Raw genomic sequence first — 19592 nt, forward strand, 5'->3', positions numbered from 1 at the left:
TATGGCAAAGCCAGTCAACTGCAGCATAGATTGTTATTAAAGGACTGTGGTGCAGCAGTGGTTGGGGAAGCTTTTGTTATCCACTGACATTGCATCTGCAAATGCTGTCCAATGGAGTTGTGTCCAGGTGGTGAATGGTCCAGTTAATCTGAGTTCTCTCTGCCGAGAAGCCAAGTCTTCTATAGTCTGCTGTAATGTGATTACCACATAAGTTGGAGAAAAATTTGTCTGTATCCAGCATGGATGGTTTCAATGATGGCGTTGGAGAAGCTTGATCTTGTCTGACTTTATATGGGTCAGTGTCAATAGCTATCACCAGTGATACAGAAGATGTGCTTGGGGTGATGTGGAAAACCAGTTGTGAACTGGACCTGTGTTTCTCCTGGCTTGTAAAAGTCAGCCAGGTAGACTGAGGTCACTGTTGGTGGGAGTTGTCAATGCCTCCCTTGGAGAGGGCAGGGTGCTGGTCATTCTTAAGTGTGCAGTTGTCTGGCCCCTACTCAAGAAACTGTCTCTTGAAGCTGGTTGGGGAGTCAGCAATCTCCCTGTTTTCAACCTCTCATTTTGGGGAAGATCATTAAATGGGTGGCATATCTGGATGCTATTGAATTCCCAGATACATGTCAGTCTGACGTTTGCCCTGGGTATAGTATGAAGACTGCTCATAGCCTTGACATTGATCTTCAGCCAGGAGATCAACAGGAGAAACTGCCCTGTTGATCTTACTGGGTCCTCCAGGCACCTTTGATACAGTTGACTAATGAGGTGCTACTAAAACATTCACATGACCTGGTGGGTATTCACAGGACTACTCTTAATTGATTTGTTCTTTCCTAGCAGGAAGATCCAAGAGGAAGGTGACAGGAGAGCTCAACATTCCCTTCAGACCTTTCATGTGAGGTCTTCCAGGGCTCCATGATATTGTCTCTCTTCTTCAAAGTATATATAAGGCTGCTGGGTGTATCGTGTGGAGATTCAAAGCAAAGTGCCATGAGTGGCATAATTAGAGTGGAGTGACTAGGGCAGCTGCCCCAGGCACAGACTTAGGTAGGGGATAGGGAAAGAACGGCTGCTGCTGCAGCTGTACCATTGCACTGGTAGTAAAGTGGCAATTGGAAGTTGCTGCTGCCCCTATGTGTTATAGCTGCCCTGGGCACCCAGCTGCATTGTTATGCCTTGAGTGTCATCAGTATGCTGATCATACTCAGCTTGTTGTTTTTTTCCTCATCTGCCCTGTTAGCAGTCTCTGTCCTTTCCCAGTGCCTGGATGTAGGTGAACCAATTGAAGTTGATTCTGGACAAGACAGAAGTGGTGGTGGTGGGTAGACCACTTGGCTTTTACGGGAGGATTAGGACACCTATTACTAACAGAATTCAGCCTTCTTTTGTCCCTCAGATTTGAAGATTTGGGGTGCTCCTAGATCCTCTGCTGCACCTGGATCTGCAGGAGGTGGTAGTGTCTAGAAGTACTTTTTACCATCTCCATCTGGTGAGAAGGCTGAGACTTCCTTTCAGATTCAGATCGCATTCATGCCATTGTAATCTTGAGTCTATACTACTACAATCTGCTCTACATGAGACTGTTCTTGAGGATGACCATCTGGAAGCTACAGGTGATACAGCATGCAAAGGCTTGCTTTCTGACAGGGTTGGATCACTCCAATGCTCTAGAGTCTATACTGACTTCCAGTAGCTTTCTGAGCATAATTCAAGGCGCTGGTTTTGACCCACAAAATCCTTAAACAGTCTGGACCCTATGTACCTAAGGGAAAGCCCTCTTCCTTATGCCTCAATGCCATCTCTAAACTCAGTTGAGAGCAGCCTTCTGCAAGTAACATCAGTGCACCAAATTTGCTTGGAAAAAAATACATAACGCCATTCCCGACAGTCACTCCTTAGCTTTTGAATGCCTTTCTCCTTGAGGCCTGCCAGAATCTGAACATCTGAAAATGCTCTAAGTCCTTCTTATATGGGCAGGTGTTTAGCAAGCCAGGATAGCCTAGATTATGGTTTAGGGGTTATTTTTAACATTTTACTGTTCTTTATCATTATTTTCTTACTGCAATCTACCCTGAACTTTTTTTGGGGAAAGATGACACATAAATCTACTAAATAAACAAATACATCAAAATACATAAATGTAACTAAGCTAATAAAAAGAACACCCTCAAACATGCTACTAATGCATTTATACAGCCATTTAATTATTGATATATCTATACATGCACTATTTCATATATACTTTAATAACATGTCATTTAATGAAATGACAAAACAACAGGTTGGCATTATGGTCATGCTTTACAGTATAATTTTCAATTATGTAATGTGTACATTGACATTGAATGGATTTTAAATTTAAGGTGAATGTGTCCAAAAGGGCATTAGAGTTCTGGTGTGATTGTATGTCATGATAGTAATGAATTAAACAAGATTTTTTGTAAAATGCCTCTTTCATACACTAAACAATTCTAACTACACAAACACACAAGTGCGCGCATGCATGCAGACAAGGTTCCTTGGGTGAATTTGATATCTTTTATTAGACCAACCCAAATGGTTGGAGAATAGTTATTAAGCAAGCTTTCGGGTTCAAAAACCCTTCGTCAGGCTAAGGACGCTGCAGCAGTTGCTGTGTGCTCTTCCTGGATGGAATGAAAAGTAAAGAAGCCAGGGGCTGGGCTGGGCTGGGGAGTCAGTTGCCAGGCAGATTATAATGTATCAAAAATCCAATGTCTGTGTTTAGTCCCTGATCTCTAGTATCCAGCAGGTTGATGAAATGGAGCTCATAGGCTCGTCTCTGGGATGTGTTGTGTAAATTTCCCTTGAGGATCAGGACTGAGAGATTGGAGAGAGAGTGGCCCGCCTGTGAGAAATGTGCCCCCACCAGTAATTGGGTGTTTCTGTCTTTGATGGATTTCCGGTGTGCGTTTATTCTGGTGTGCAGTTGTTGTCTGGTCTCTCCTACATATCTTCCATCAGGGCATTTGGTGCATTGGATGAGGTATACTACATTCCTGGAGGTGCAGCTGTAAGATCCTGGGATGCTGATGGCTCTGTTGTGGGGTGTAGTAATAGTGGAGGTGGTGGAGATGTGGGGGCAGGTTTTGCATTTCTTGTCATGGCACAGTCTGGATCCTTTTGGTGTGTTCTGGGGCTGAGGAAGTTTGCTTCTTGTGATGAGGTTGGTGAGGTTCGGTGCTTGTCTGAAGGCTAGGATGGGTGGCTCTGGGAAGATTTTTTTAAGAATAGGGTCTTTTTCTAATATGGGTTGCAAGTTTTTGAGGATTTTCCGTATAGGTTCAAGGGATGGGTATAGGTTGCAAGTTTTTGAGGATTTTCCATATAGGTTCAAGGGATAGGTCATAACCAGCGGTGTGCGATTTGTGGGCGTTTTTCTTCTGTACTGCAGCAGTTCTTCACGTGGTATCCAGGTGGCTCTTTCAAACGTGCGATCTACCTCTCTGGAGGAGTGTCCTTGCTGGGTGAAAGCCTTTTTAAGATTGGTGAGGTTGTGATCCTGGGTGTTCTCTTCAGTACAGATGCGGTGGTATCTGAGGGCTTGGCTGTATATCACAGCTTTTTTGGTGTGTTTCGGGTGGTTGCTGGTTTTGTGCAGATGTGTGTTGGTCTGTGGGTTTCTTGTATACTGTGGTCTGTATTTTACCCTTCTGGATACTGATCATTGTGTCTAAAAAGGGGATGTTGGTGCTGGAGTATTCTAAAGAAAGTCGGATGGAGGGATGGTGACTGTTGAATTTCTGGTGGAACTCAATTAGAGATTCCTGGTTCTCACTCCAAATGATGAAGATGTCATCGATATATCGTAAGTACAGCAAGGGTTTGATGGTGCAGTTCTTGAGGAAGTCTTCTTCCAGGTGGCTCATAAAAAGGTTGGCATACTGTGGGGCCATTTTAGTGCCCATAGCTGTTCCCATCGTCTGGAGGAAGTGTTGATTATTAAAAGTGAAATTGTTGTGTGTGAGGGTGAAGTGTATAAGCTCAGTGATATCTTTGGGTCTGTATTCTGGGTTGTAATCTTGCTCCTGTAGATATGTAAGGCAGGCATGGATGCCATCCTGGTGTGGGATGTTGGTGTATAGGCTGGTAACGTCCATGGTGGCTAGGAGTGTGTTGCTGGGAAGGTGGTCTATGTTTTTAAATTTCCGTAGCAAGTCTGTGGTGTCTTGGACAAAACTTGCTTTGTGGGTGACAAGCGGTTTTAGGATGGATTCAACAAAACCTGATATTTCTTCAGTTAGGGTCCCATGGTTGGATATGATAGGTCTGCCAGGGTTCCCTTGTTTGTGGATTTTAAGGAGCATGTAAAAAGTCCCTGGGTTAGGTAGTGGGGGGATCAAGGTCTGTAGTTTTTCTTGTAATCTCGGTGGAAATGATTTGATGGTATTGTTGAGTTTTTTGGTGAAAAGGGGAGTAGGATCTTCTTGTATTTCTTTGTAGTATGTGGTGTCAGAGAGCTGTCTGTTGGCTTCCTTCATGTAATCCTCATGGTTCGCACACACACACACACACACACACACACACACACACACACTGCAAACTGTCATCACATTACTGTCTTTATCTTCTACAATTTAACAGAATTAATGATTTCTCTGACTTTCCATATTAAGACAAGATGAGTCAATCCCCCATTGGAAAAAAAGTCACACAATACAAGGAAATACATGGAGAAGAAGGTAATCTCTTTTATCTTTTGGTGTTTAACTACAGCTATCCTTTATACTCAGTCAAATAAATGGCATATCATACCATATTTGAAAATGGTTTTAGAATGCAGGAAACAACTGGAGCTTTCTAGCTAGCTTTTCAAAGGCTTATTTTTAGAGCCATACCTAAAAAGTTCTGAATTACATGGGTCTTGCTATGGAAACACAATTGCTAAGCACTAGGGATGTATACAGACTGCTATATACAGCTTCAAGAAAAATGTAAATAAAATTGACAGAATTACAAAATTAGTGAGGCAGGAAAAAAAGCAAAGATCTGGAATTTAGTAAAGCATTTGATATAGTACCTTTCAAAACATTTGTTTTTCTTGACGTGGATATAAATAATGTTGCATAAACAGGCTGTAGGACTGCTTGTTTGCAGGAATCCCACATGACACCTTCTGTCTTCTTTTTATCTTGTTATTTGTTTATAACAAGATAAAGAGAAGACAGAAGGTGTCATGTGGGATTCCTACAGATACTGGTTGTAGGTTCCATCACATGGAACATCCTCACTTATGATGTAGAAGTGGGAAGAAAAACATCTAGTTAATAAAGTATGTAGATAATGCTAAATTGAGAGGAGGTGCATGACGGGGGAACACCAATGAGGACAGAGACAACACACAGGACTCTAGAGGGCCTAGAAATATAGGTAGGAAATAAAGTGCATTGCAGCTTAGAAAATTACATGCTAATATATTGCAGGTAGTAATCAAAAGCATAATATTCAGTGGGAAGGAAAAGCTGGAAAGCATTAAGGTTGAAAGGAGGGTAGGACAAGGACAGTCCTGCAACCTGACTGCAAATAAAAAAGAAAGAAAAGAGAAACAAAGAAAAAAGCTGCTTCAATTGTAGCTGCACATATGTAAAGGAGGGAGCAGGAAAGTAATAGATTCTTCTTAAGCAGCTTTGGAGAAGCTTTGGAATACTGATCCTCATTCTCCTCTCATCTGAGTAGAACTCTACTGACAATAAATTCGTTGTTCTTGATTTATTCTGATGCGAGATTAACATCAGCCTCTCTGTATTCTTTTCTGAGCACTTCATTACCAGGAACATACTGACAATTTGGAAGGAAGGAATCATAGAAAGGTCAGAAAAGATCATTAGGGTCTGAATTATGAAGAAAAAAAAAAAAGACCAAAAGAGTTAAATAGGTATGGGTTAGTTCGGTAATCACAACAGAGTATTGATGACAGAAAATACTCTGAAGGAGAACAGTCCAAGAAGACAGAAGAAATATTAGGCTCAAAGGGTTTTAATTAACAGCAAGGTAATGAACTTAAACAAGGACAAATTTAGGCTGATTATAAGGATGTTAATAACAGGATGTATATAAGCCTTAAATATAATATGTCTAAGTCCTTAAACAGCTGGTAGGTAATGTGCATGTGTACCTGGATGTAGAAATGTTGTAGTCCTCAGCTGCTGAAGGTGTCCTCTCCAAATGTCTTAGGAGTTGGGTATTCTTCTCCAAGTCAGTACAGGAAGAACTGATATCCTCTTGACATTGGTCTGATATACTTGTAGCAGGGCTGGGGCATATACAATTAGGACATGACCACTCTGCTGAGCTGGTACTAGTGATAGAAGTAGCTGTTGAATGGGCAATAGAAGGATGTGGTGAGTAATGTGAAAAAATATAAAAAGACAAACAGGAACCCTATATTTTTAATATCAAAACTGCATAATTTAATTTCCTTTTTCTCCCCCCTAGTTGTTAATATAAAGCAGTACTCAATGAGCCCTGATGACAAAAACTTTAAACCTATGGCTATAAAATGAAACACAGCTGGTAAAGTAAATATTTTGCTGGTGACATGTAGATTTATTAGTGTCAGAATTACCTTGGGTAGCTAAAAAACAATAAAAGTATGCCATCAGCAGTATAATTGCCATCCTGAAATTTCAGTGCTGCTAGAAGTTCTAGCATCAGCTGTGAGTTGGTAATGAATATATTCAATGTCTCTTCCACTTAAAGAATGATGTCATAATATCCATGACTACTTCGTATTCTCCTTTTTGCAACATGTTCAAGACATTCAGAGATAAGATCTTGGACACTACCACAGGCTCTGCACTCAGACTGTGGTGAACACTGCTAATGAACCCTGCCTCTTATACCAAGAGTTCTCCTTGTGAGATGTTGAAATGTGGACCCAAAAAGCTGCCTTCAGTTCCTATTGATGCTTGTCATCCAGTATTGCATTTGAGACTTCCCTGGGTTCAGAAATTCCTTGCTGGGCAAACTGTCCTTAAGCAGATCTGATGGGATAGGGGGCATCCTCATCTCCCAGGAAGTGCTCTGTATCTCACAGCATCTTGGCTTTAGTCCAGCAAAGCATGCTGGATACAGACCATTTTTTCTCCAAAGTATGTAGTAATCACATTACAGCAGACTGTAGAAGACTCAGCTTCTAGGCAGAGGGAACTCAGATTAACTGGACCATTTGCAACCTGGACACAACTCCAACTCTGGACAGCATTTGCAGATGCAATGTCAGTGGATAACAAAAGCTTCTTCAGCCACTGCTGCACCACAGTCCTTTAATAACAATCTATGCCGCAGTTGACTGGCTTTGCCATAGGTCAAGAGTCATGTATGCTCTAACCTCCTACCTTCCTGACAAATTAAGTCACTGCTGGGTGGATTATCTTTTCCAGCATACCAGGAAAGCTCTCTCTAGCCAGGCATGCTGCTATTCTTTTTCAGTGTGGCTGGTTTTTGCTGCTAGAAGCATTTTGAGTTTGTGTGTCTCCTTCTAGTAATGCGTTATACCAGGGCAATGATACAGCTCAGAGCCCTAGTTTAACACTTTGTTTGCCTGTCCAGGGTATGCAGGCAGCGGATTACAGCTCTGCCCTAGTTCCGGACCACGTTGTCACTGCCGCAAGATCCCAGCCCCAAGGCAGCTTCCTGACCAGCTGTGTGCCCTGCCAGCACTGCTGAGGCTAGTCTCCATGGAAACCAGCCACAGAGACTTGGGCAGGGGCTGCTGGGAAATTGAGTCCACTGTGGATCCAGTCCAGCCCACAGGCTGGACTTTGCCCACCCCCGCTATAATCTAATGATTAGGGCATTGTTGTGGGATATCCAGAGTTTTAGCACCTAGCTGATCACCCTCTGCTCTTGGGTAAAAGTACACCAGTAGCAACTGCCTTGAAAATTGTTTTCCAGATAATACTGTTTGTTAAATTCAGTCTGAAATTACAAATAGTTTGGGGATGACCAGACCACATATTTCACTGAATAAATTTCACCTAGCATGAGGTACTAAAACTCAAACTCCCAAGAGACAATGAAGAAGCTCAGTCAGAAGCCATTCAGGGTCAAATTGAACCAAAACTAAGTGTTCTGATTTGGCATGACAAATTGTAATGAAATGTTTCCATTCAGGGATGTTAGAGGATATTTTTTTAGGTTAAATATATCATTTCAACATTGTCCATAAATTTTGCTCCATAAATTATTTCAATCTTTTATATTTTTTGTCTTAATTTAGTTCCAAAACATATTTCAAAATGTGAGAATTCCTGACCGGACGGAAAATTTCAATTTTCAACCAGCTTGGTATCACTCAATTACTATGTTTGGAGGGCTATGCTATACACCTACCAGTGACGAGCTATAGAAAATTATCTTAAAATTACTGTAATACACTTCAGTCTGGTCTGCATAAAACCAGAAAGTGTTGTCTTTGGAGCATAGCTGTGTTGTAACTGGATTCCCTAATAAGATTGTAACTAGTGCAGATAAAACTTATGTCACATAAAAAAAGCCAGTTCCTTTTGCTTAATTTCCTTGTTCTAGATGGATCTAATGGTGAATTACATCATTCAAGGAGCTGCAATTTCTCCAATTCCATGTTTTAGTCATGCTGTATGTAAAATTTTGGAGGGCCTACCTGAGTCTCTCTCTTGAATTGTATAAACTGCTGCAGGAGATTTGGATAATCTGGTTGCTGTTGTGGTCCCATTGATCATAGTTCCAACTTCTTCTGCAGCTGCTAACTCAAAGAAGAGTGCATCCTCTGAGGGCCCAGTTGATCTTTGTCATGAAATCTAGGGAACCACAGAACCGGCCCAAGTCTGGTGAATTGAAGGGTGAGTGGAAATGTATTGCCTCCATTCTGTATAAAAACAGTGAAAATGCATTAATTTACCATAAGTCTATGGAAAACACATTTAATACTCAGGGCCAATGGGCACATTGCACAACAGTGTTTACTGTCATAGGGATGGATGGGTTGTAAATTAGGGCACAACATGGCATGTCTCTCCTTTCAAAACATATCAACCACTAGCCAATTATCACATTACTTCTTGACCTTCATTGCGCTCATCAGTGTTGCGTAAATTATACAATTCATCCAAGGATCACACCTCCAGTTCAAACTAATATGCTTATCCTGGTGATGTATGTAGTACTCATTGGCTAATTTTGCTTGTTCCCAGTCCTGCTGTCTGGATGGACACTGATGTTTTGTGATGGGATCCAATTGCTAATTCCCAAGCACTGCTAAGCTTCTGGGTGCTGGGTAATATCTGATTACTGTTCTTAGCTTTGTGTCCCTCGGGCACTCCTCCAGGTACAAAGCCCTTCTCAGAGGTATGATCACAGCAAAGTGGAAATAGTCAAACTAGGTTTAATGTTTCTTCTGGTAACAGACCCATTGTTTCTGCAAAGGAAAACAGCTCAATACTGATGGCCACTGATGGCATTGTCACACTTTTCCAGATAGTTTCCCTCTTATAAGTCAAACTTCTGCTGCAAAACGGATGATATAATTCACAGTGACAGATACAATAACAAACAGTGTTCAGAATTCAAATGGAACACGCAGTTGGGCACAGGCATATCTGTCACATTGCTTCCACATACCTAGAAGTCAATCAGGTATAAGCAACTGAAGTCAATAAGCCAAATACACTATAAGTTTGACTCCAGTGAGGTCAGTGCAATCATGCCAACTGAGAATTTGGCTCTGCAGAGTTCTCCTAGTGTAGGTAAGACTGGGATAAAAGGACTCTCTCTTAAATAAATGAAAACCAGCCTACATTTTCTGAAGTGACTAGTGATTTGGGTTGTGTTGGCCCAGATAACTGAAAATGACTAGTTTTTCAGAAAATAGTAAGGGCTTACTCTATGAAAATCTGACTCTTGTAAGGTGTCTAAAGTTGGGCTCCTCCAGATTAAGACACCCCAAATCAGTAGTTGCTTTGGAAAATGTAGATCTCTGTGCTGAAAAATGCTGCCAAGAAAGGTTTATTTGCGCAGCTATCCTAGAAAGTGTCAAAGGACAAGCTAAATATAGTTGTTGTTTTGGAAGGGCAATCATGGTGGTATTAGAGAAGCTACTGGAATGGATCAGTTATTTCAAACTTCCAATCAGCAAGTTTTCTCCCAAGAGATTTAGACTTTACTGGGTACAATAGGAAAAACAGAAAAAATGGTTCAATCTGACAGTAAATTACAAAATTATCCCAACTTTTGATACAAAGTTCTGTCTTCTTCAAGTCCTTAATATTAAATAACTGGTTTTAGCTGGTATGAATGATTAAGAGCTGAATTCAATTTTCATATATACATTTACATAGATATTTAAATAACTAAAAATGCAGACAGACATAGTGCTTGCCTACTGTATTTTCTCACATACCACATGCACCCAAATAAATCAGACATCTGGTTTTTGGGAAGACAGAATAAAGACAAAACAAGATTCCCCCGCCCCCCCGGAGTTATGCAGCCAGGAGCAGGGACTAAGCCTAACCTTTAGTTCACTCACCTTCTCTTTTCCGCCCAGGCAAAAGCTAGAGTTCTACCCCTTTCACAGATGAATTGACTGCTTTTGCCTGAGCAGGAAAGGGAAGGTAAATGAGGTGAGGTTTAGGCTCTGTTTCTGCTCCAATCCACTGTGAAAGGATAAAAACGGTAGCTGCTACTGAAGACTGGACTTTGTCCCTCCCTTCATTCAGCTGCTGGAGAGAACAGAAGGAAAAGAAGCAGCAGATACCTTACAGCATCTCTGCGCTTCCATTCCAGGCAGAAAATTACCTTCTCTCACTTAAGACATGCACCACAATTTTGGAGGACTAACTAATTCTGGGGGAAAGGTGCATGTAGAATGCAAATAAATACAGTATTATCATCCATTATTAAGTGACAGAAATTGCTGCTACTTGAGTTCGCCAGCATTAAAAACCTGCAGTGGAAAGCCTTTGTCCTCATCCTGTTGTTATATCATCATGGATTATATTTTAGTAATATATTCTCTGGGTCATGTTATGCTTTAGGCCAAATTTGGGTCACCTCACCAAATTGTGAAAGTTCTTGAGGCAATCATACTGATAAACCAGTTTATGCAGTGTGTGTCCTGGTTTAACTTAAACCTGAGTCCCCCAGCATCCCAGATGCTTTGCAGCCCTGGGCAGGGATCTCTGCTCCACAGCAGAGCTGGCCCCACTCCTCTGCTCCCTGGCTGGAGCTCCAGCAGAGACTGAAGGTACAGCAGCATCTGCCTGGTTTCCTCCTGCCCTCACTTCTGCTCAAGCAGGGATTCCCCACACCCCTCTCTCACAACATGGACCATAACCAGTATGTGGCATGTTAGCTAATGCTGAGAGATATTTGTGTAAGGCAGACATGACAGTGCCTGCTTAGGGCTTTTTGGACCTAATCAACAGGTAGCTGGTAATGTCCCTCCATTCCTTTCTTGAGAAAAGCTGTTTAAGAAGAGCTTGAACTAATGAGAAGGGCTTTTGTTTTCTTGATGGGGTGCTAAATGCTGTGTTATCAACTCCCTGCTGGCTCCCTCACTGATTAGGAGCAGTTGGGGGGGGGGGGGAAGTTCCCTAATCAGAGCATCCTGCTGGGGCCTAGCCATGCCCCCCTCAGTTCAGCACTGTAAAAGGGAAGGGAGGGATGCTCTAGTGCCCCCTGGCTTCTAGCCTGAGCCACTGCAGGCATGTGTCTTCATTTCTTCAGTCCAGAGGGGAATCTCTGTACAGTTACAAACTGGTTCAGCGTAGCCAGATTAAACTAACCTGCAAAGATTGAATCAATTCAGGCTCAGGCTTTTTGAATGTCTGTCCCTAGCCTAACTGTTCTCCCATCACATCTCAAGGAAGCAAGACCTTGCACCACTGTTGGAGGCAATGGTGGACTGACGGTGGGGTGGGAGGGGGTCATGGCCCCTGGGCACTGGCCCAGCGGGGGTGTACTGGATAGACCCTTCAGAGTTCTTACTGTGTGGGTGGCAGCCACATTTGTTGATTAACCTGCCTACCAGACCTGCAGGTTGGGTGTTTACTTACCTGTTCTGGCTGGAAATTCTGGCCATGCCCCCCCCCCCTCCCCCGCCATGTCCAGTGTGTCGGGACTTTTATTTCCTTCCTGGATGAAACAGGTAACCAAATAGGGCCAGGGCAGGAGTGGAGGAATTTCTGATGCAAAGGATGGGGGGGGGGGGGAAAAAGAGGTGCAAATACAAGCATTGGCCCCCAGGCACTGGAGACCGACAGTATGTCACTGGTTAAATGGCCACCCATGATGGCACTAGGGAGTTGTTTCTCTGATGATCAGAATGACCAAACAGCCTCAGGTAGGGGAGAACAGGATTATGGGTGGTATTATGAATCTGCCTCCTGCTTTGGCCTGCAGAAAAAGCCTTGGAAAGCATTCTATACCAGCCTAACAGATGGTGTAGATACATGCTTCGCTGAAGTGCATTTTCTCTTTGTTGATCCCCTTGATGTGGTGCTTCTTCAGTACAACTCCTTGGACAGGACTGTAGCACTGCAGCTATAATCTAACCCTAAGCATCAATATATAGCATAGCAGAATATATGTAGCAGGAATGAGTCATCTTATGTCCTTACCCAATTCTGCCAATTAACTTAGAGACAATGGGCAAAATTCCTCCTTTGTTTATATTTCTTGCATGTTATATGTAAGTATTGTATGATAAAGTGTAATGTGCCAGCTGGCCACACATTAAAATTATTGGTGGATATTTCTGTACCACAAAGAAATTGCTATTTCAACTAGCAATTTCTTTCTGGTTCATCTGCTATTTTTATCTTGGGATAAACTGATATAACTTCTGGCATGTTAAGATGTGTCATGAGATATTCAGGTATGGTGCATAATAAATGTAGTGCCTACCAATGGTTGTACAAAAAACATGCACAAAGACTGATAGGCCTCTAATTCTAGTAGCTAGTTTAGAGGGCTGCGTGTTTGACTTGGAAATATCTAGTGGAACCCTCTGCCGAGACAAAGTTGTTCTGGACTTAATACTGGACTAATTAGGAGGGTATTAAAGTATTCATCCTGTTTTACCAGCACCTGAGATATGGAATGTGCTGAATGATTATGCTACACTCTAATGAAACAAACAGCAGATAGAGACCAGATCTCTCAGTATTACAGAAGGCACCAAATGCGGCAATATAAATGATGAACTCCATACCTCACCCTACGTGAATTCATGTTTCCTTGGAAACTCTTAGTTTTCCAGTCCAAAGAGGAGGGACAGACCCAGATTGATTTAAATAGTTACGTAGACTTTTAAATGATCAGGGATAAAATGGCTGATAATGCTGTGGATGTGCAAGCTGTGTATAAATGCAGTCTTTCTGGTATCCTTTCCTTCTTCTAAGACACTGATTTTCAACCTGTGGTCCACGGACATCTGGGGGTCTGCAAAAGATGACTTGTGATCAATTAAAAAGCATGAGAATGCCTAGACTTACAATTCAAAGGGGTTCACAGCTCCATTCTAAATTTTCAAAGGGGCCCATAAATGAAAACAGATTGAAAACTGCTGCTCTAAAATGCCTGATAATCTGGGATTTCTTTTTTTTTTTTTTTTTTTTTTTTTTTTTTTTTTTTTAAATGCATGCATATTGAGGAGGATTCAGAGCTTGATTCTACTCAAAACTGCACCAAAGCAACTTGTAACTAGCTGCAAGGAAGTCAGTGGAGTTACGCTGATATAAAACAATGATAACGTGAGAGGTGAATCAGGCTAAGGGAGTAGCTTCATGTCTTAGAACCTGATCCAGTACCAATGAAGTCAACAGAATCAAGGTCTTAGACACTGTCTGCACTAAGATTTCTGCCACCACAGCTCACCAATGTGATCCCTTAACATATTCATGGCTCAAACCATGTCTATACAGTTTCATATTGGCATTTAGGTTGCTTTGAGATGTTAAAAAACAAACAAAACTACGCTTTAACGGAAGAAGCAGCCCATTACTTCAACCCAGCTCTGTAGCATCTGTATAGATTGGGCACTTCAGCGGGACTTCTTGGTCCATTTAGCTAATAGCTGATTCAATCAGCTATTAGCTAAAAGTGCCAAAAAAATCACCACAGAAGTTCCTGATCTTTACAGATGTCAGGTGAACTGGGTTGAAGTAATGCACTGCCTTTTCTGGGTATGCGTGGGACTCAGTGCAGGAACGTGCTGAGTTTAAAAATAAAGTGCTGCGGGGGTTTTTTTATGTCTCCAAGTACCCATAGTTTATAAAGACAATTGGCTGTATTGATGTAAGCTGCATCTATTCTAGGGGTCTGTCAAAGGGAACCTGTTATCCATTGCTGAAGTCTTCATGTTGACAGGCCTCAGGACTGTAATGAAGGATGGACAACCAGGGCACAACCTCCTGGAGCCCAGTTAAGAGGGGCACCAGAATGGAGGCTGGGAGGACCTGAGGCTCTCTGTGGAAGATGCCATTGCCGCAAGGAGAGATGTCTACTGTTGTCAAGTTAACCCTTCTCTGGTCCAGCTACTGCTGAATTAAGGGATTCTCATTTGCCATAGAAAACTGCTGTGATTGTGGGGCCAGGGCAGTTAACCTGGTTGTAAGAGGCAACATTTCCCTTTGCAGCAGCATCCTGCCCCTCTATACAGCTGGAGCCCTATTACTGTATACAGCTGAAGCTTTAAGATCCCTTCTTCCATTCCACTACCCAAGGCCCAAACCCTCTTAGGTATGTCTGCTGCTAAGGGCACAAACGTCACCAGTTATGCCCTTGACAGGCTTGGCTGAATTAATTGGAGCCTACAGGAAACAGAATGAAAAACAGAAATAAAATACTTTCTCTCATGAGTGTTGTGCTATTGCCTTCTTCAACAGCTGCTCCAATTTTATATGGCAAATGAGAATCCCTTAATTCACCCTTAATTCAGCAGTAGCTGGACCAGAGAAGGGTTAACTTGACAACAATAGACATCTCTCCTTGCAGCAATGGCATCTTCCACAGAGAGCCTCAGGTCCTCCCAGCCTCCATTCTGGTGCCCCTCTTAACTGGGCTCCAGGAGGTTGTGCCCTGGTTGTCCATCCTTCATTACAGTCCTGAGGTCTGTCAACATGAAGACTTCAGCAATGGGTAACAGGTTCCCTTTGACAGACCCCTAGAATAGACACAGCTTACATCAATACAGCCATTTGCCTTTATAAACTATGGGTGCTTGGAGACAAACCTCCCCCGCTCCCCCCCCCCCCCCAGCACTTTATTTTAAAATTCAAGAGGACTAAGCTCCCAATATTTCTTGATCCTTTATAGTTTCTTCTACCTTAAATAGAAAGAAAATATCATAGGACGAGGTGGACATTTCAGTTTTAACTGTACCAGGTGGACTCACCACCGTGGCTGACAATGGAAGATCTGTGGGAGCTCCCTAATTTCATTAAGGAAAACTTCAGGGAGATACTCAAAGCAGTAGAAGTTCTGTGTTCTGAATAGGTCTTCCCACAGAGTTCCCTCATGACTCCAAGCAAAGGGCCTGGGGACTGTCACAATGCAGGGGGCAGGAGTGCCTTAGCAGGGCCAAGCTAAAGAACCAGGCACCAAGGAGTGTAATCAGTGAGGAAGAGTGGGAGAAGATTTTTGTGTTGAACTCTAGTAATTTACCAACCTTTCCAAATGGCAGAATTACTGAGGAAACACCTGCAGCATGGAGGCTGTTTAGCTGCAAGAGAAGGAGAAGCTGATTCTATGGCAGGACCTGCAGTCAGTCTGGGAAAATTCTATTATTTGGTCTCATGACATCTCTCTGTATTTGAGCAACCCCACAGTTTAAGGGAAAATTTGCATCAAATGCAAACCTTCACACAGGCTTATCTGTAGATCTAAAATAAAAAGTACCACAGGCCATCAGAAGCAGGTAGTCTTTGAGACCTGCTATCGTGGGGCTTCAGCAAGATAATAAGCAACTTCAGAGATAATGAACCTTTGAATTTTGTCAAGGGGTGTATGTGTAATTACTCATATTTTTAGTGATACATCACATAACAGGTAAACAAGTGCTATATCAGCCAACACATATTTAAAGAAATAGTGTCACTATTACCATGCTATTCTATCCCCAGAAGATTTGAGTTCTAGTGTCTGTACCAATTAAATGGAGGGACTGAAAGCTCTAAGGATGGTCATGGTAGAAAACTTTTTCAGTTACTATAAATATTGGCAACCTCTGATGTCTGCAGGTCCAAATCAGGTTAATAATGGTTGTGCAATACAAACATGAAACAAATGTAGATATCAAACAGCAATTTCTTAGTTAACACTCTTACCCTTCTTCTCCTTCAGTCATGCTTTTGAGCAAAGTGATCTCACTTTGCAAGGAAAGATTTTTCTCCTGAACAGCATTCAGTGCTTTCATCTTAGCTACAAGAAGATCTTGCAGTTCCTAAGAAAGAAATCATACAGGATCAGGTGATTACTAGTTTTGAAAATTTTATTTTGTACAGGTTAGGCTACAATATTCCTCAAATGATATGTTATAAATGTCTTAATAGATTAAGCCCTTATATTCAACCTGTCATGCTAATGGGAACTGAAAATGCTTTACAAACATAGCTACCTGAAACAAAGTTTATATATTGAACATAAAGACTTCTGCCCACAACTGAAATGCAGTGGTTAAAAATAGAACAGTTCATTTGTTCAGCAAGCCTTCATTCAGCTATTCACAGTCTCACAGGCATTTGTGTTCATTAGTGAGGCTCTATTTAATTTTGCCTTTTAAGTAATAACAGGATCATTTTTTACTCAATAACAGCTGTAGTTAAATGGTGCAAGAAAGGTAAACGTATCTTATGTGTCAGAGTATAAGTGGATTGCGCACAGGTCAGAAAGGAAGTTTTTATCTATAGGGGTCAAAAAAACCCATGGGGAAAAAAAAACCGGAACAGTGCATGCTCAGGCACTGCATGCAGCTGAAAAGCAGAGCTGGGCCACCTGGAGCTGTGCTGCAGCTGCTGGCTGGGCTCAGCCTAGCAGGAGCACTGCAGCTGCAGTCCCGGAGGCCCCCAGAACCACAGGTAAGGCTGCTGGGGCCAGCACAGTGCCCTGGATGGGGCTGTAGTATCCAACAAGGGGGAGCCCTCTGCTGTCACAGGTCTCCAGGGGGTGGACAAGTGGGTCCCATCCAGGACCCCAGTGCACTGAAGGAATCCCAGGGCATGGAATCCCACCACCACCTCAGTTTGCTGTTAGGAGCAGCAAAAATGCTCGCATGTCCCTTCACACGTAGACGCCTGCCCAGGAACATTTACACCTGCCCAGGAATGAATAGTTTACTCACAAGTAAACTGGTTCCTCCTCAAATGCATGTGTAGATACACCTAGGATTGTTCTTGGAGCTGATTGAAGAATGAGTAATACATACATGTGCATGCATGCTCACAGGCATATCATCCACACATGCTTTTACTGATGTTCAGTTCAGGTTAACTGAACATTGATAGAGTGTTCTGTTCAGTTAACAATTCCAGATATGTTGGCATTCATTCATTTGCATGGTGAAAATTCATCTTCTCACCTAGCTGCCTGCTAATCAGCTGACTGCTCTTTTTAGCTGATTGTTCCCTCTGACCAACCTATGGTTGACTGTATATTCCAAACACCAATCATTCCAGTTGACCTTTTGGTTAAAATATTTAAATTTTAATTTTCTGCTCATAGCTTGGTGAGTTTTAACTTCTCATTTACCCAGAGCACTCAGTGCATAATTTCCACGTGAGTATGGAGAACATTCATGTAGGAGGAATTTTCATTAGTAGTACTATAAATAGTAGTAATAACATAAATAAGTAGTAATAGCATAAATAAATAAAGTCAGAATTTAACATTGAAAGAAATTTCATTTTTAAAGTACCACTATCCCTCTTGCTCGGATTTGTAACCTGGAGATCATCTTTGACTCTTCCCTATCCTGTGCCCCACACTTCCAAGCCTTTGTCCAGTTCTTTCCACTTCTTCCTCTATAACATTTCAAAGGTCTGATATTTTATTTCAGTCTATGCTGCCAAAGTGTTTGTTCAGGTCCTTATCATTCTAGTTTTTGATGGTTGTAATATCATTCTTTCTTGGACTGCTTGACACCAATACCCATCCCATCCAACCCAAGAAAATGCTGCCGCTTATATCAGCTTCTTTGCTCATCACTCTGGCCATGTACCTTCCACTGGGTTCTCCTATTTCAGTTACTTTGTCCTCATCTTCCTGACCTTCAGAACTCAGCCTCAACATACAATAGTTGGAGCATCAAAGTATTTCAGCCTCAAGCTTTTGTTTGTTTCTCCTACAACTATCTTTCTATCTTGCTCCATGAGACCCCTTAGACTTAGAAGGCCCTCTGTGAACTGCAATGCAAGTACAGTCTCCTCCTTTAGAGATTCAGCAGGGGATGGTAAATATTTTTATATAATGATTAAAAAGCAATGGTATGCTTTATCCATCTCTTATCCCTTCATTTATTTCTACCTTCTCAGATTGTCATGTATTTGGGACAGGTATGATATCTTCTTATGTATGCAGGAAGTGCCAAGCATGTAATTGACATAATTGAAAATAAACAGACAGACAAACAAATACATCATGTTATTAATAAAAGTCCCCACCCAGCACTTGAGGTGAAATACAAACACAAGTCCTTACAAACCCACAGAGCAGTGGCTCCCCACCCTATTAAACTCAAGGCATCCCTCAGAAAATGCCCTTTTTTAGCTTTCAATTGTTTCTTGACTACGGAAAAAATAATAGAGCAATTGTTCTGTTGCAAAGAACTTAGAAAGACCACAACAGGTCAGAATGTTTGTTATACTATGGATTCCTACCTGAAATCCCTGGATTTGTCTTGTGAATTACATGTAGGGGTGGTTCACAAGAGCAGCGGTTCTCAACCTGAGGCCCGCGGGCCACACACAGCCCAATCAGCATACTACTGTGGCCCTTGTGACATCCTGTTAAAAAAAAAAAAAAGTAAAGACATTTGATGCTGTAGAAATGAGAAGTATTAGTATCAGATAACAGTTACAAAATATTTTTAAATAGATACACAGGAAGTAAGTTGTGTGGCTATGGCCCACATAACACATTGAGAGCTACAAGTGTGGCCCACTATGGCAAATAGGTTGAGAACCACTGCCATAGCTCAAATATGAGCTAGCTCAAAATGACAGCTCCACACACTAACATTTCTCCCTGTGCTACCCACTCCAGAACCCTAATCAATACCCAAAGGCAAAGCAAAGAAAATTAGACCAGGCCTAATCTAAGCCACAGAAGTGATGTCAGGCCCCTCAGCTGATCGCCGTTATACTGAAATCACATACAGACAGATGCTGATCAAAGCCAGTTGAAATCAATAGGAAGATTTCCATTGACTTTAGTGAGCATTGGATGACCTGGGTATGTCTTAGGTATTCAGGCAGTGTTAAGAGTGATGTTATAGCTGTGATGGTCCCAGAATTACATGAGACACAAGGATTTTTTGAGTGGTATCTTCTATTCGATCTAAAAAAGAATGCTTTGAATTTGAAAGCTTTTCTAACTTT

At 41.9% G+C, this 19592-nt stretch overlaps 1 protein-coding gene across 3 annotated transcripts in view; it reads right to left on the reverse strand.

The window, feature by feature from the left end:
* Positions 1–19014, reverse strand: part of LMNTD1 (lamin tail domain containing 1) — a 128336-nt gene extending 109322 nt beyond the window's left edge. The window contains exons 1-5 of one of the 3 annotated variants that reach the window (XM_059726605.1): positions 18873–19014; positions 16326–16441; positions 13211–13440; positions 8642–8866; positions 6134–6332 (exon numbers count right to left, since the gene is read on the reverse strand). In XM_059726605.1, coding sequence (XP_059582588.1) covers positions 6134–6332; positions 8642–8720 — 278 coding nt within the window. In that variant the 5' untranslated portion in view covers positions 8721–8866; positions 13211–13440; positions 16326–16441; positions 18873–19014. The remainder of the gene's footprint in view (positions 1–6133; positions 6333–8641; positions 8867–13210; positions 13441–16325; positions 16442–18872) is intronic. The other 2 variants (XM_059726606.1, XM_059726604.1) reach the window with 2 other exon arrangements.
* Positions 19015–19592: the final 578 nt, after the last annotated feature.

This window comes from Alligator mississippiensis, chromosome 4, assembly GCF_030867095.1.
Source record: "Alligator mississippiensis isolate rAllMis1 chromosome 4, rAllMis1, whole genome shotgun sequence".
NCBI classification, from domain to species: Eukaryota; Metazoa; Chordata; order Crocodylia; family Alligatoridae; genus Alligator; species Alligator mississippiensis.